The sequence below is a fragment of the Myxocyprinus asiaticus genome, chromosome 37 (assembly GCF_019703515.2).
Source record: "Myxocyprinus asiaticus isolate MX2 ecotype Aquarium Trade chromosome 37, UBuf_Myxa_2, whole genome shotgun sequence".
In the NCBI taxonomy this organism is placed as follows: domain Eukaryota; kingdom Metazoa; phylum Chordata; class Actinopteri; order Cypriniformes; family Catostomidae; genus Myxocyprinus; species Myxocyprinus asiaticus.
Genome location: NC_059380.1, coordinates 11,379,542 through 11,394,570, shown reverse-complemented (window position 1 = coordinate 11,394,570; position 15,029 = coordinate 11,379,542). Strand labels below are relative to the sequence as shown.

Here is a 15,029-nt window from a genome sequence, read left to right as displayed (position 1 = left end):
TCTCGTACACACGCTCATTCTCCAAACACAACCACACACACAGTTGTGTGCTGCTCCTTAACCTCCCTCTGCTCTGCTAATGAGTGGGGTCATTCAGAGGTCCACTCAATTTATCCCAGAATGCTTAAGTGGACCTGCGGGGAAGTCTTTCAACTCTCCCCCTTTTATCTCTCCATCCTATGTGATCCATTGCTTTCTCACAACAGACCCTTGTCTCATTTTAATTTGCATGAGATTAAAACATTTCAACATGACTTTTCTGTGATGTATGAACTGCAGACCGCTCTCCTCTGTGTTAAAAAATATATTGATCATGAAACGAGTGCAAAGTTCTGGTTACGGAAATAAAAATCCCATAATTTTTTTTCCCCCATAGGGAAACTGGTTATTGATGATACCTTTAAAGACAAAGGGGTTGTTAATCAAAGGTACTGTATATGCTTCTATTAAAGCCATCAGTCCTCATCATTTCAACTTCATTAAAAAAAAACATAATGTGTTTAATAGCGGACTTCCTGATGAAGAACTACACTACATGGATTCTGAAGGAAAAGATCCACCAGTCAGAGAATCCCGCCAAATAAAGCACACCAAAAGAGCTAAGCAGTGATGGCCCACTCCCATGATGCACTGCAAATTATATATTCGAGTCATGCACTTTCACTCTCAAAGTATTTACATGTATATATTTGTATAAATATGAATATTTGGTAACACTTTACAGTAAGGTTTCATTCATGAACATTAGTTATTGCATTAGGTATCATGAACAAACGATTAACAACATATATTTTTACAGCATTTGTTAATCTGTGTTAACATTAGTTAATAAAATACGATTGTTCATTGTTTGTTCATGTTAGTTCATTGTGCATTAACTAATGTTAACAAATAAAACATTTGTTAGTATATGTTGAAATTAACATTAAGATTAAAAAAAGCTGTAAAAGTATTGTTCATTGTTAGTTCATGTTAAGTAATGTTAGATAGAACCTTATTGTAAAGTGATAGAGAATACTTTTTGCTACAAACTTCAAATATAGTGTTTTTATATTTAGAATCTACAACTGTTGATGCTCATTGACCCCACCCATGGGTTTGACTTTACTTTGCTTAAATGAGTTCACATTTACTATCAATGATTTACAATTCAGTTATGTTATTCTCAATGCTTAATGGGATTGTTGTTCACTCCCTCATGAAAGAGGTTAAGTACACAGTCTTGTACCTTTGTGTTTTTTCAAGTACTCTTTTGCTTCAAATCAAAGTTTGTAATCTTGTAATTCACCTTGGGTCTGGTTGGTTTGGGGAAAAATACTTCCGGGGCCAAGATGGTTGGAAAAGTGTGTGTGCACTGTTATGCTCTATGGTTCTGATGCTAAAATCTGATTGGATGAGCCACATTCAAAGCCATTTTACATTTGGTATTAAAAATTGTTAACTCTTACTCTAAATACTGATGAGTCCTATTCAAAGCTGATGCAAATACAAGCACCTGTTATCACACATCCATTGAATTCTAATATAAATGAGGCAAGTTGTTACAAAACAATTAAAGCGATTAATTGTCTGTGTTACTTGACTGAAAATTTGTTTATTCTGATTCAATTCTAAGTAAGGAACAATTGACTACAGTCCGTTGAATTGTTGAAAAATAATGCACACCCGAGGTGGTAATGCCATTGCACCTCGGGTGTGCATTATTTTTCAACAATTCAACGGGCCGGAGTCAATTATACTACGGTTACCACACCTTAAGACATCTATCAGGGTTTTATCTCAAGACATTTTCTGGTTTTCGTCCCTAAAACACTCTTATGAGAGGAACTACTTTCTTCCGCCACAGATTCAGCGTCTTACTTTAATACAGCTCAAGCCTTTGTTGCTAATTCTTGTTGCTAGAACTAGCAACGGAGGCTTGCTTGACTAGAGGACTTACTGGAGTAATAAGGTAGTGCATTTGTGCATGTGTGTGTGAGTTTGTATTTGAGGGAATGAAAGAGAGAAACTCAGAAATGAGAGAGATCGCTTCTGTGATTACCTTTTTTGTTGCAGCTCTTGTCAGAAGGAACATCGCTTCAAAATCGGCAAGATGTGTGTCGCCATATTCCCGTCATAAACCTTAAACACATTTTTTCATTCCCACTGAGATGCAGGAGTGCGCTGACATGACGACTCTGTTTTTCCCTCACAAGTATGTTTGGGCCTTAAGTGTGTGCTTTACGCATATAATAAGTGTCCACTAGTGTGTGTGTGAGAGGGGGACCGCGAGGGTTTTTCATACAGATATTTCAGATAATATAGAATCTGTTATATTGATCAAATATATCTAGCTTTGATACAGCTCAAGCCTTCGTTGCTAATTCGAAAACATAATTTTAGAACTAGCAACGAAGGATGCGGGGGGGGTGCTTTCCACTATAGCTATGTGAGGCTGATTAGGATGAAATACATTGAAACATTAAACATTATTTTGGATAATAGAAATTGTTGTATTGATCAAGGGGGTGCGGCTCTATTTGTTGGTTGCGACTCAAGTCCCAATGTGTGCGTGTGTGTGTGCGCATGCGTAAGTGCGGAGGAGATGAGGGAGCGCGAGGGCTCTTTTTAACTGAAATTGAAATAACTGTAGGATATTTTAGACATTGTTTGATGTTCTTAACCGATTTACTTTAACCAGTGTCTTTGTTTTAACTGGTTATTTTGTTGTGGTAGACTGTAGGGCTCTTTGAAATAACTGAAATAGTTTGGTGAAGTGATATGGAACCGTTATGCGGTCAAGACCTGGAACTATTTTATAGCCATGCGTTTACTTGAAAAATAATTGCACACCTTAGAACGTCCATGACCAATCTGAATCAAGCATTCAACAGACCCGTGGTATAATTGTTTATAATTAATAAGAAATTATTTAGCAAACATTTGTGTCTTATATCATATTGCTGTTGGTGGCGTTATTTTAAAAAGAGAACCTACTCGAAGCTGTGCCTTACTGAAATTTTATTCTGTTAATGGGTTTTAAGTATTAGCTTTTATTAAAGACAACAAAATTTTAAATCATCAGTCATCTTCTTTCAGTTGGTACATAATGCTCTGTACTCTTCATGCCACTTTAGATGACGCTACTGTCACCTCAAGATATTTTCTTTCCATCAAGTTATCATAAGTCTGTACCTGGAGCAATGACTCCTGCTATTCCAATGACTTAGATAGACTGGCTGAGATGGTCTCTACAGGGGAGTGAATATGGGTCGAGGTGCCGACTGCAGGCAGGTAATCTGTCCTCCTCACAGGAGCACAGAGAGCCCCTCATTAATCTAACGCAGTGATTGCGCTCTCTTCCACCTGTGCTTTCCAATTAAAACTAGGACACACTTGTGTGTTTACAAAGCGACATCGCAAATGGAAGACTTGGAAGATTTTCAACACCATATGCTCTGCCAGTAAAGAGCCTAAACTCTTGCAGTTTTGGAAGAGACTGAAAGAAATAGTTCATCTAAAAATGAAAATTCTGTCAATATTCACTCACCCTCCTGTCATTCAAAACCCTGAGGCAAGATTTTGAGTTAATAATGACTTAAAGAAAAATTCAATTTCTCTCAGCATTTGACCCTGGATGACTCTCCAGTAAAACACAAAAGGAAATGTTTGGCAGAATGTCAGAGCTTCTGTTTTACATTCAACAAAATGGGATGGCACTGCCAAGCTCCAAAAGACAAAAAAGAGCAATGAAAGATCATAAAAATAGTCTGTACGACTGGTGCACCAATTCTTCTGTGGCCAAGTGTGAGGAATGGAGTTTTAAAGGGATAGTTCATCCAAAAAATTTAAATTATCTCATCATTTACTCACCCTGATGCCATCCCAGATGTGTTTGTCTTTCATTTTTCTGCTGAACACAAACGAAGATTATTAGGAAAATATATCTGCTCTGTTGTGCCATTCAATGCAAGTGAATGGTGGCCAAAACTTTGAAGCTCCAAAAATCGAATAAAGGTAGAATAAACGTAATCTATATCACTCCAGTGAAACAGATCAATATTTAAGTCATTTTTTTTTATATAAATCTACTTTCAAACAGCCCTCCTATGCATGGTCACAAGAGTTCTTCTGGTTTTGTTTTTATTGCAGATTCGCATTCTTCATGCATATTGCCACCTTCTGGGCTGTTGTGCAAATATGATATATTTAATCTATTCATTTGCTTCATCCCTCTCTTTTTTCCTTTTGTCCTCCCTGCACAGTAGGCGGTGATATGCACGAAGAATGTGAATCGCTAAAAAACAGAAGAAGAACAATTCGGTCCTTTTGTGAATGCACATAGGTAGGTAGGGCTAGTGAAAGTGTAGATGTATAGTAAATATGGACTTAAATATTGATCTGTTTCACACCCACACCTATCATATAACTTCTGAACATATAGATTTAACCACTGGAGCCATATGGATAAATGTTATACTGCATTTTTGTGCTTTTTGGAGCTTCAAAGTTCTGGCCAACATTCAGTTGCATTTAATGTACCAACAGAGCTATTGACTATACAGAGATATTTTTCTAAAAATCTTTGTTTGTTTTCTGTAGAAGAAAGATACTTTAGAACTCAAAATTTTGGAAATCAAAGAACGTGATTAAATGATGAGGGTATTTTAATTTACAGGTGAACTATCCCTTCAACGTAACATGACCAATCGTAACACAGTGCATTAAAAAATGTGACCACAAATGAGCGACGGCAAAGAGTATATCACCGAATGCTGACTTAAATGGAAATTTCACCTAAAAATCACTTACTCTAATGTTGTTCTAAACCCATATGACGTTCTTTCTTCATGGGAACACAAAATGTTAGGTAATATGTTAGTCTCAATCACATTATGTGTTGTGTTCCACAGAAGAAAGTAAGTCATACAGTTTGGAACAATTATGACAGAATTTCCACTTTTGTGTGAACTATCTTTTTAAATTTCGATTTGTTTTTGGAAAAGATAAGAATGGCTAAAAGGACCAAGGCAATGTTGTTTATATATGCACTTAGTTTTGAGATTGGTGCGAATCAATGAATACGCTCCCCGTGAACTTACATTTGGAACTTTAATTTAACATTATATTGTACACAACAGGGGTCAAGCTCATACAAAGGTTCATTGAATACCGAGGAGAGATGGACAACTGAGTACACACCCTAACGATTTCCCTTTCTGCATTTCCATCTCTCTCCCTAACAGTTACACACACACATTTTCTCATCAGGAAGGTAATCCTCCTTCATCAGTACCTTTAGTCTAATTGGAATATTTATGCAGTAATTAGTGGGCTGAAGAAGCCTTGCTTTTACTAGTGGGAGTATACATCACATTGTCACACACATCTGATCAGGTCTGAATACCAATTACCCTCTCACACTAAGACCCCATCACCCATACACACCTCTTAACCTGCTCGCCATCATCAGTCTGATTACAGCAGCTAACAACCCCCCCCCCCCCCCCCCACCATCTTTCTTTCTGTCTTTTTATTCTGTATGTCTTTTTCTACATCTGTCACATTATCTTGCAACTTGCCTTCCCATATTTTTGTCATTTTATTTTTTGGCTTCATTTTATTTGTTTGCTGTAACCGGTTTACTTTAGAACATTGCATATAGCCTCGCAATTGTTGTTTTTTTACGTTCACTGAATGTTATTACCATTATTCTTTTTTTATAGTGGTATGTTATGGGTTTTTAATCTTGACCATTGCTCAAGCATCAATATTTGACCACTGTTTTACAGCAGAAATGTTGCAGTGACAGTCTTAAATGGACAGTTAACCCAAAACATTTAATCCTGTCATTATTTACTCACCCTCTTGTCATTCCAGACCCATATGACTTGGAACTGTGGAACACAAAAGATGTTAGGCAGCATGTTCTGTGTCCCATACAGTGAAAGTGAATGGTTACTGAGGCTAACATCTTGCCTACCCATACATATGATATATATTTTATAGTTATACATATTTTTTATAAATTAATTTATAAATAGTATATATATATATATATATATATATATATATATATATATATATATATATATATATATATATATAATTTAAAATTATAGTTCATATATTTAAGCATATACTGTATGTACATATTCAAATTCTACTAGATTTTTGGAAATTGTTACATATATAAAAAGCTGTCTTCATGTTGTGCTGAGGTTTGGACACTTCGGTCTAAGGTGTCGGGTGTGTATGTGGCCGAACTCTCGCACAGGTGTCCCGTCTTGTTTTTGTTGCCTGTTGTGTGCATTGCGTGGGGTTTGCCTCGCGATGTACGCTCAGGTTACGTTTAGTGTGAGAATGTGTGGCATCGCTTTGTTTGGCATTGCTACGCATTCTCTTGTCTTGTTTGTCGGTTCGCATAGGCTTATATTGCCTTATTGTCTTGGCGATGTGCGCTCATGCCATTCGGTGAGAGCACGTGGCTTTGTTTTGCTTCTGTAACGCCGCATGTCTCTCAGTCTTACGTCAAACCCTGCCTCCTTGTTTTAGTTTATTAATCACACCTGCCCTGTCTTGTTAACCCATTTGATTATTCTCCCTATTTTAGTCTCCTTGTGTTTGCTGTCCAGTGCCAGTTCGTCTTGTTTCCAGTCATGTTTGCTGTGTGTTTGTTGTTTATTCCAGTCAGTCTGTTGGTCGGTCTAGTTTCCTGTCCTGTTCATCCTTACCCGGTCCGGTCGGTCCTGTTTCCCGCTGCCCTCTGCCACAGCCTTGGATTACCTTTTTCCCCTACAGGGTACCTTACGTTTGTTTTTTCTCCCTTGTGGGAGTTTTGGTTTGTTTTTGCCCTTTTTATTAATATAGCCTTTGTTTTTTTAACTCCGCGCTTGGGTCCTGAGCCTCATTCTGCATTCTTAACAGGAAGAATGAAAGTCATCCAGGTCTGGAACAACATGAGGGAGAGTAAATGATGACATCATTTTTCATTTTTGGGGGAACTATCCCTTTAATTACATTTTATGAATCTATAATATAATGGAATTCGGTGTAGTTTCCTGGGTTTAGGAAAGACATATTTCTGCATATAAAGGTGATACAATGCAGTTGAGTATCTGTTATTTGTCCAAGTTATTTATCGCAGTGTGTGTTATTTATTTAGTTATTTTTTATCACATAAAATCAGAGCACTTAAACGTTTTGCAGCAGAATGTCAGAGCTGTATCTTTCTATGTGTGTGTGTGTGTATGTTAAAAGCTCTGTGTCTTGCAGCTCTGTGAATCTGTTCAGGCCAGATTGTCCAGGCTGTTGCTTTTCATTACCTGTCTCTTGTCTCTGCCAGAGGCCCTGTGGTCTGTGTGTGTTCGTGCTTGCCAGGTTTTGGCAGGTCTGGGTTATAACGTGTCCACTCTGCCGTGCCTGATTAGGGAATCGATCGGTGTGCAGTGTGTGTGTGTCTCTCCCAGTTGTTCCCAAAGGATCCAAAACTTCCTGCTTGTGTGAGAAGATGAGAATCATAACTTCTGGTTGCACTCTCTTGGCTATCCTCTCCTCTGTCATCACTTCTAGGTGCACTTTCTCCTCTTCACCTTTTATCTCCTCTCCTCTTGCCTTCTTTCCCGAGGGAGAGAAAGAGGTGTCGGTGAAGTGAGGTCAGAGCCCACTGGGCTGTGAAATGCTCCTCATAACAGTTGACTCAAGCATGTGGGAGCCTGTACGGGTGAAACCTGTCCCTCGCTGGGTTTGCTCTCCAGGCTCACAGATTGTGCCAGTTGTCCCGAGGTGTAATCATTTTACATTCTCTTCAGGACTGGAAATGTGTTTAAGCTCATCTCGCAGTGTCACGTTCCCATCCCTCCAGTCGACGCTGTATGAAATGTGTGCAAAATTAATTACACACTGATTTGTTTCTCTTGTTCTCTACAGAGCATAACCAGAAGAGACAGTATTGATATTTCATTATGGTGTTAATAAAGGTCAGCCACTATTGAGTTCTCATTAATAGAGCTGAACTGGGCAATATTAACGAGGAGATGCAGGTTTTAATGACTCTCAGTGTGAATCTGTGATACTCTGTGGGGCTTTAAGTGCTTGAAAACAACCTCTGAGGAGTCCCTGACCTGCCACTTAAATGCAGCAACCTGATTGACAGAGAAAGATCTATACATCAACCTATTTCATAAGTGACCGATTTGGAACAAGATAGGCAGCAACTCCTCACGTAAAGTGCATGGGTGACATAACTGATTACAGTAGAATAGAGTTTGACCAAAGTCCCTTAAGCTAAGTCAGTTCACTCAGTTGCCAATAGCCATACAAGTACAGTCCCTATTTACTTGAATGGGGAGAAGACCAAAATCTCTAAAACTGTCAAGTCATTTTTATTTCTATTGAGCTTTTCACAACACACATCATTTCAAAGCAGCTTTACAGAAAATTATGCTGTCAGGATTACATTTCAATAGTATATTGCAATGACTATGGTATCATAAATGTTGCTTCTTTAGCACAAATCACGCTACGAAACTGTATTTTTCAGGCTGGTCTAGCTAATGCACATCCATATCCTAGAGTTAGCAAACAAGTGACTGGCTATTTTACATTCCTAAAGCTGCCACATTGAGTGTTACCATTTCGCCCATTCATTTTTCTACTAGTTTTCTTCTCCACCTCATACTATACTGTCTCTGGTTTGCCATAAGCATATTGTTAAGCTAACACTAATGCTCTAACAAGCATGAAAATAAATTGCACACACAATTATTGGGTAAAATGGTAGATTTTTAATAGACTGATCTATTTGTATTGATACATTTCTTTATTTTAAGTTGGCTACATTTATGTTTGGACATGACATATGGGTAAGTAAATGAAGAGAAAATGATTTTTTATTTGTTTTATTTTATTTTTTGTAAGCTAACCATTTAAAATGCTGAATGTAGGCAGTTCACTACATTTTGGAATAGAACCAGGACGAGAAAGTGGAAGGAGGCATGCATATACTCGTTGTTTAATTAAATGGTTACATTTAAATCCCATAGTAAATCATGTCCTAAAGCATTTAGGGCCAGGGTTAAAGAAGAAAGCCTTCAAAGTAAAACCATCAAGATTTGGGGCATGCTCTTGTATGGGTATTCATGGCTTTATAACTACTTTAACGGCCAGCTCCCTCCCTGTAATACACCCGTCCCTCAGACCAGTCTCAGTGGAGCACTGACTTGTCCTTGATTCCCCCTGCTTCCTGTCTGCAACAACAGAAGGCTTTCAGCCAACTGAATTAATATGGCTGGAGCTGAAAGAGGCAGAGGAGAGGCTTTGGCTCTGGCTCAGCTCTCCACCCAGTGTGGACTAACTGGAGTCAGAGTCACCCGAGCATGGACGGAGCACAGTTTCAGTGTTATGCCCAGAGTAATGTTGGCCATGCAACAACAAACACTTTGGTGTGTTGCATGTGTCTATCCATCTGTTGCCCTCGCAACCGCTACCTTTCATCTGTGGTTATTAACAGCCTGGTTCATGTCTGTTGATGATGAGTTGTTTTTGCTTACTGATTATCTGAGTTTGAGTGTGTGTGTTCTTCCATAAATAGCAAGTGACAAAGTATCAAAGTTGAACAAAGCTCACAGAAGCCTCATGTCCTAATTAACAGAAAAGCCTGTACAAAGACAGACAGACAGACAGACAGATGTAGGCTTCTGCTCAGACAAACACAAAGGCCCGCCATTTACCAAACATAAACAGTCTCAATGTCTTTGTAAGGCAGCTTTATTCAGGATTCAGGCTTGGATGTCACCCATGCCAGACTTCAAGACTGTTGATTATGCTATCACTGTAAATTGATGAATATGGCTGTCTGTGTATGTTTCTAAACTAGCTATACTTTAGGGACAACACTCATGAAAAAGTACCAAAAATAATTTTTGGATATATGCTTGACATGGTTGTAACATGGTATTTTGGAGATGTAGGCCTACCATTGTATTACCTAGTTTAGTTTGGTTTGGTTTTTGTGTTGTGGTGTGATGTGGTGTGTTGTGTTGTGGTGTGCTGTTGTGTGTTGTGTTTTGTTTTGTTAACATTTGCTGATGCATGTCCCTGAAAGTCATCTAAATCTGACAAAACATTTTTGGGGATGTCCCCAAAAGGAAATATGTTTCATAAATAAACGTAAAAATGCTTTTAAATTCTAAGTTGCAAGAAGTTTAGCTTAATTGCCTGTTTTCCTTTAGAGTGTTAGTCTGTAGCCGTTTCAGAAATTAAGTTTTACATTAAGCGACAATAGTTGCCCCCTGGATTTTCAGGGCCGTTTTACCTTTATGAGGGCATATTTTTTCTGACCATTTAAAACAAAAACTGTCTCATCGTTTATGTTAAATACATTAATTTAATCAGTTCATTAATACAGATTCTCAAGATTATGAATTTATTACCTCTTACCCACAGAATTAAATCAGCATCAACTCATACGTATGCCATAATACAGTATGTATAACTAGGACTATGTAGAATATTAAGCACTTTTATTATTATTATTATTATTAATTTATTATTACTATTATTATTATTATTATTATTATTATTATTATTGCATTTTTGGTGGCATTTTTTGCCTAGAGCCCCCCCTTAATTTCTGACCCTTGTCTGTATTAATTGTAAATACCTGTAAGGTAAATCCCTATAGGTGTATTAATAGCAATGCAGTGTCATATCAGCATATTAATATCAGCATGTTCTGTGTTCTTTCAGAAAGTGTCCCAGTACACCATCATAGTCCAGGCCACAGATATGGAGGGCAGCCTAAATTTTGGCCTGTCGAATACAGCCACTGCCCTCATCAGCATCACAGACATCAATGACAACCCTCCAGAGCTGGATGCTAAAACAGTGAGTATCCTACAGTACAACAGGGAGCATTTACATAGTCTGCATGTTTGGACAGATACACTCCTCATTACGCCGATCTCTGAATTCTAATAGTGTCTTGATACTCAATTCACACAACAGTCTGACAGCTGGAGAAACTTACTGGAGCTGTGAAACAAAATGAGATTAACTACGAGCAATGATGGCTGCAAGGTGAAACAGGACAAGGGAAGAAAGAGAGAGTAAAATAGAGAATGGAGGGAAAGAGAGGGAGAGGAGATCAGGTACCCTCTCTTTCTCTCTCCCTGCTCACTCTTTCACTTTCACTTTCTCTCTCTCTCTTTCTCTCTCTCTCTCTCCCTCTCTCTCTCTCTCTCTCTCTCCTTACTGTAGTTTCTCTTCAGGCATCTGGCTTCAATTCCCCTCTCATCCTCTCATTTTCTTTCTCCTTCACTGCATCCTCCAAAAATAGATAAATATGGAGGTCTCTCTAATAAAAAATATTAAGTGTCTAGTTGCATCTAAAATTTGAGTTGGCTAAAGTTCTGTAAATTAATAAAAAATATTATGGTGACAATATTGTATATAAGTATATATACAATATAAGTAAACCATTTTGTAGGTTGATTTCTCCTAACAGTGTAACACTGTGGCTCTGTATCAAAACATTTACCTGTTTGTTTGAGCTCCCCCTCTAGCCTGATAAAGCAACATTGACTCAATCAATCATGAGTTTGGGTCGGGACTACCAGTTTATACAACCAATGGAAGACATGAGGAGTTTTCTGGAATCTGTTTAAAAAAAAAAAAAAAAAAAATAGTGGTTATTTTTGCAATTCCATTTGGTGACACTAGTGGTGCAGAAATTGCATTCAGCTTTAAACAGTTGTGTAATGGTTGCATTTCTGCTTTTGACAGAAACTTTTGTCCAAAGCAACTTACATTCTAAGAATACTGTTATCAGTATGCGTGTTTCCTCTGAATCAAACCCATGACTTTAGTGTTGCTAGCATCATGCTCAATCAAATGAGTTAAGTTTTGTGTTACTTCTCTTTTGCACATGCTCATTACGTTTAAAATGTCCACTATTGCTTGGCAAATACAGAACATAGTCTCATAGAATGAACATTTATAATAACTACATTTTTGCAAACTGACTTTTATGTGCCGGATCATATTTTTCGCCACAGTTTCCTGGTGAAATTAACACTAGAGGCGCTATAACAACTGTGCATTTTATTCACTTTCACACAAATCACGACTACAACGGCCGATTATGACTCTATAAACACTATTACTCATACTGCTACGGTATCAAAACACTTTTACTATAATGCATAATTTTAAAAAAGCTTGCGCGATAGCTCACTTGTGTGTTGGACTTTGGACTCTAAAGTACAATGTTTGAGACCAGTCAAGCACGCAAGCTGACACGTGAGACGAGAGTGTCATACAAGCGACACATATTTTGTTTTGCCAAAGTCACGCAATGTTCATGAGACTAGGCTGCATAATATTAGTGCTGATAGATTTTTGAGCTGGATTTAAAAGGTTGACTCTGTACAGGAATAATAATAAACTGAATATAATGTCATTAATTGTGGAAAAAATTAAGTAATGATTGATAAAACCCATTTTCCTATAGAACGTTATATTGTGCCATTGTATATCTCTATTGTTCTTAACATGATTTTTTACAGTTAACTTTTTTATTTTTTATCTCTGTCCCTCTACTCCTCTGTCTCTGCCCACTTTAAACAGTGTTTGTTTCTGTCAGCCTCCATATCTTTCTCCTTATTTCTCCAGTTAACCATATATATCTCCTTCCCTCAATCTTTCTCTCTGGCTTTCAGTGTCTCTTCCTTTCTCCAATTTCATTTATTTCTAGCTATTGGCCATGCCTCTTTTATCTCTCTCTCACAGCACTCATATGGGTTGCCCTTGCATTCCTTCACTCATTAAGTAATAACCCCAGGCCTCCTCCATGCCGTCTGATGCTCAAACATTCAGAATTATTTTGCAAATGTTTTTCTACCTGTAATATTTGTTTGAAGGCCAAATGATACTTAGTGAATCAGTATGACATCTATCATCTGGTAGCAGACAGTCTTGGTCTTCAGTTTAATTGATGTCATCTTATTTTCAAACATTTGTTCTGAGGAGTAGATGCTTGTGGACAGGTCTCTCTGCCCGTGTTGAGTGTCTGGGTCCTGTTGTTGGTGGGTCAGAGTTGTGATTAGCTGACAGTAGCTTAGCACAGGGGTTTTCAAACTGTTTAATGCAGAGGAGCCCCAGATATGATGATCTCCTTTCATGGAAACCCCTTCCAAAAATATAGACTATTTCAAGGATGTAAACAATAACAAAGGAATTAGAACGCTGCTGGCCTGGGATCACTTCTGGTATCATTACCGTATTTTTAAATAAGGCTCAGAATTAACAGATTTTCTCATAGAACATCAAATGTTTACCTGAAGTGACTTATCTAGACATGTTGTTGATATTGAGCGTCTACGCGAGAGAGGCGATGAAAGTGTATCGTAGTTAAGATGCTCGCAGTTAAGTTTCCTCAGCGGAGAGATCAGGATTATTGGATCGCTCCTATTATAATCAATGAAGCCATTCAATAAAGCTGTCTGCGTGACCTGCAGACAAGGTAAGGATTTCTTTTTTTGTGTTCCTAATTTGTAAGTAGTTTTGGACAAAAGTGTATGCATGAGTAAATGTAATAGTAAATGACATTCATTATAATGGGAGCAGTCTATAGTCACTTTTAGAGCTCTGCCTATCAAACTTGCAATTAGATGGCATACATTTCATTCACCTACCAGAGATAAGATGTGCGCTACAGTTGTTAGTACTACACGTATCCAGCTGTCTTGCTTCACTTCTGCGGTTCATGCGTCCATTTGCGGTTGCTTTTTTGGAGAAAAAACAGTTTCATTTCCATTAGTTCCAGGCATCCATGGAGCATCCAGTCACTGAACAACATGGTCCAAATTTTAATAATGGCATTTTAAGACAATCATGTTAATGTTAGTATTGTTAATCATGTTAAAGTCTACTATGAATGAAGCATCTCCCACTGTTGTTTTGAATGAGTTTGACAACTAGTTGGAAATGTTCAGGGAACAAAGACATTATTTCCTTAAACTGACGAAAGAAAAAAGAATGAAAGAGAAATAAATAAACCTATGCCACTGTTCAGAACTTAAGCCTATGCTCTATTCACTGTGAAGGCTTTGCCATCCATAGTGGGAAGTTCCTTTGAAGGTTTACAGAATGTAGTACTTGAAAATAACTATTATCTGGAAAGTATTTTAACTTTGTCTTTCCGGACAAAAAGTGAAGTGAACCATGCAAGAGAGATCCACTGATCCCGCAGATCCACTCTCTCTCAGACACATGCTGATGCAACCCAATTATGATACTGCGATGCATATTTTGACCATGTCTGTTTAGATGACATGTCTGCAGTGATTATTCTTCCCTATATAGGCATCATTTATTAAATTTTCTACACACACTTCTGAGACGGAGAAGTAGGATAGACCTCCATCCATCTTTTCTTGACACCTCCTCTAAATAATACACACTAAAATTCACTCATCCATGCTCTAGACTTTCTCTTGTCTGAATGAACACAGAGGGAAAATTTAGCAAAATTAAAAGCGAGACTAAAATGAAATGAAACTCATTGCTCACCCACCCACTTGATTACTTGTGATACTTTCTGAAACTTTGCAAGTTTCAAAGTTTAAAAAAAATATAAATTTATGCTGCTCCTCCCACAAGGGTGTAAGTGTGTGTATCCTTGACCAGTGGAGCTTCCTTAATTATAGAGCGTAACCGATGAACAACTCTGCAGTTTGGCTGTCTCGTCTTAGAACATATGGCAGGTCCTAACAGAGCAAATTAACCCAGATGACACCAGCAATTAAGTTCTACACTCAGCACGTGCTCTCACTCACAATAACAAACACTTTTGTCTCATATCACTGAGCCGAGAGCAAATTAACCACAACTGGTTTATGGCAGGATTGCATGACCTGACACTTGTGATGGTTTTGTTGATTCAGTCAGCAATTTGTGAGCGAGTTACTGATAACGATTTTTTTTTTTTTTTTTTTCAATAGAACAGGCAGTAATTGACTTGTTCATAAGTTTCTAAAATGTGTCACTGT

General features: G+C 37.8%; 1 protein-coding gene across 1 annotated transcript in view; it reads left to right on the top strand.

Annotated features, from left to right (window-relative positions):
* The window catches only part of LOC127428278 (cadherin-4-like), a 340,076-nt gene that overhangs the window by 284,386 nt on the left and 40,661 nt on the right, over nt 1-15,029 (top strand). Inside the window, exon 9 of the mRNA XM_051676519.1 lies at nt 10,729-10,866. Within this exon, the coding sequence (XP_051532479.1) occupies nt 10,729-10,866 (138 nt within the window). The remainder of the gene's footprint in view (nt 1-10,728; nt 10,867-15,029) is intronic.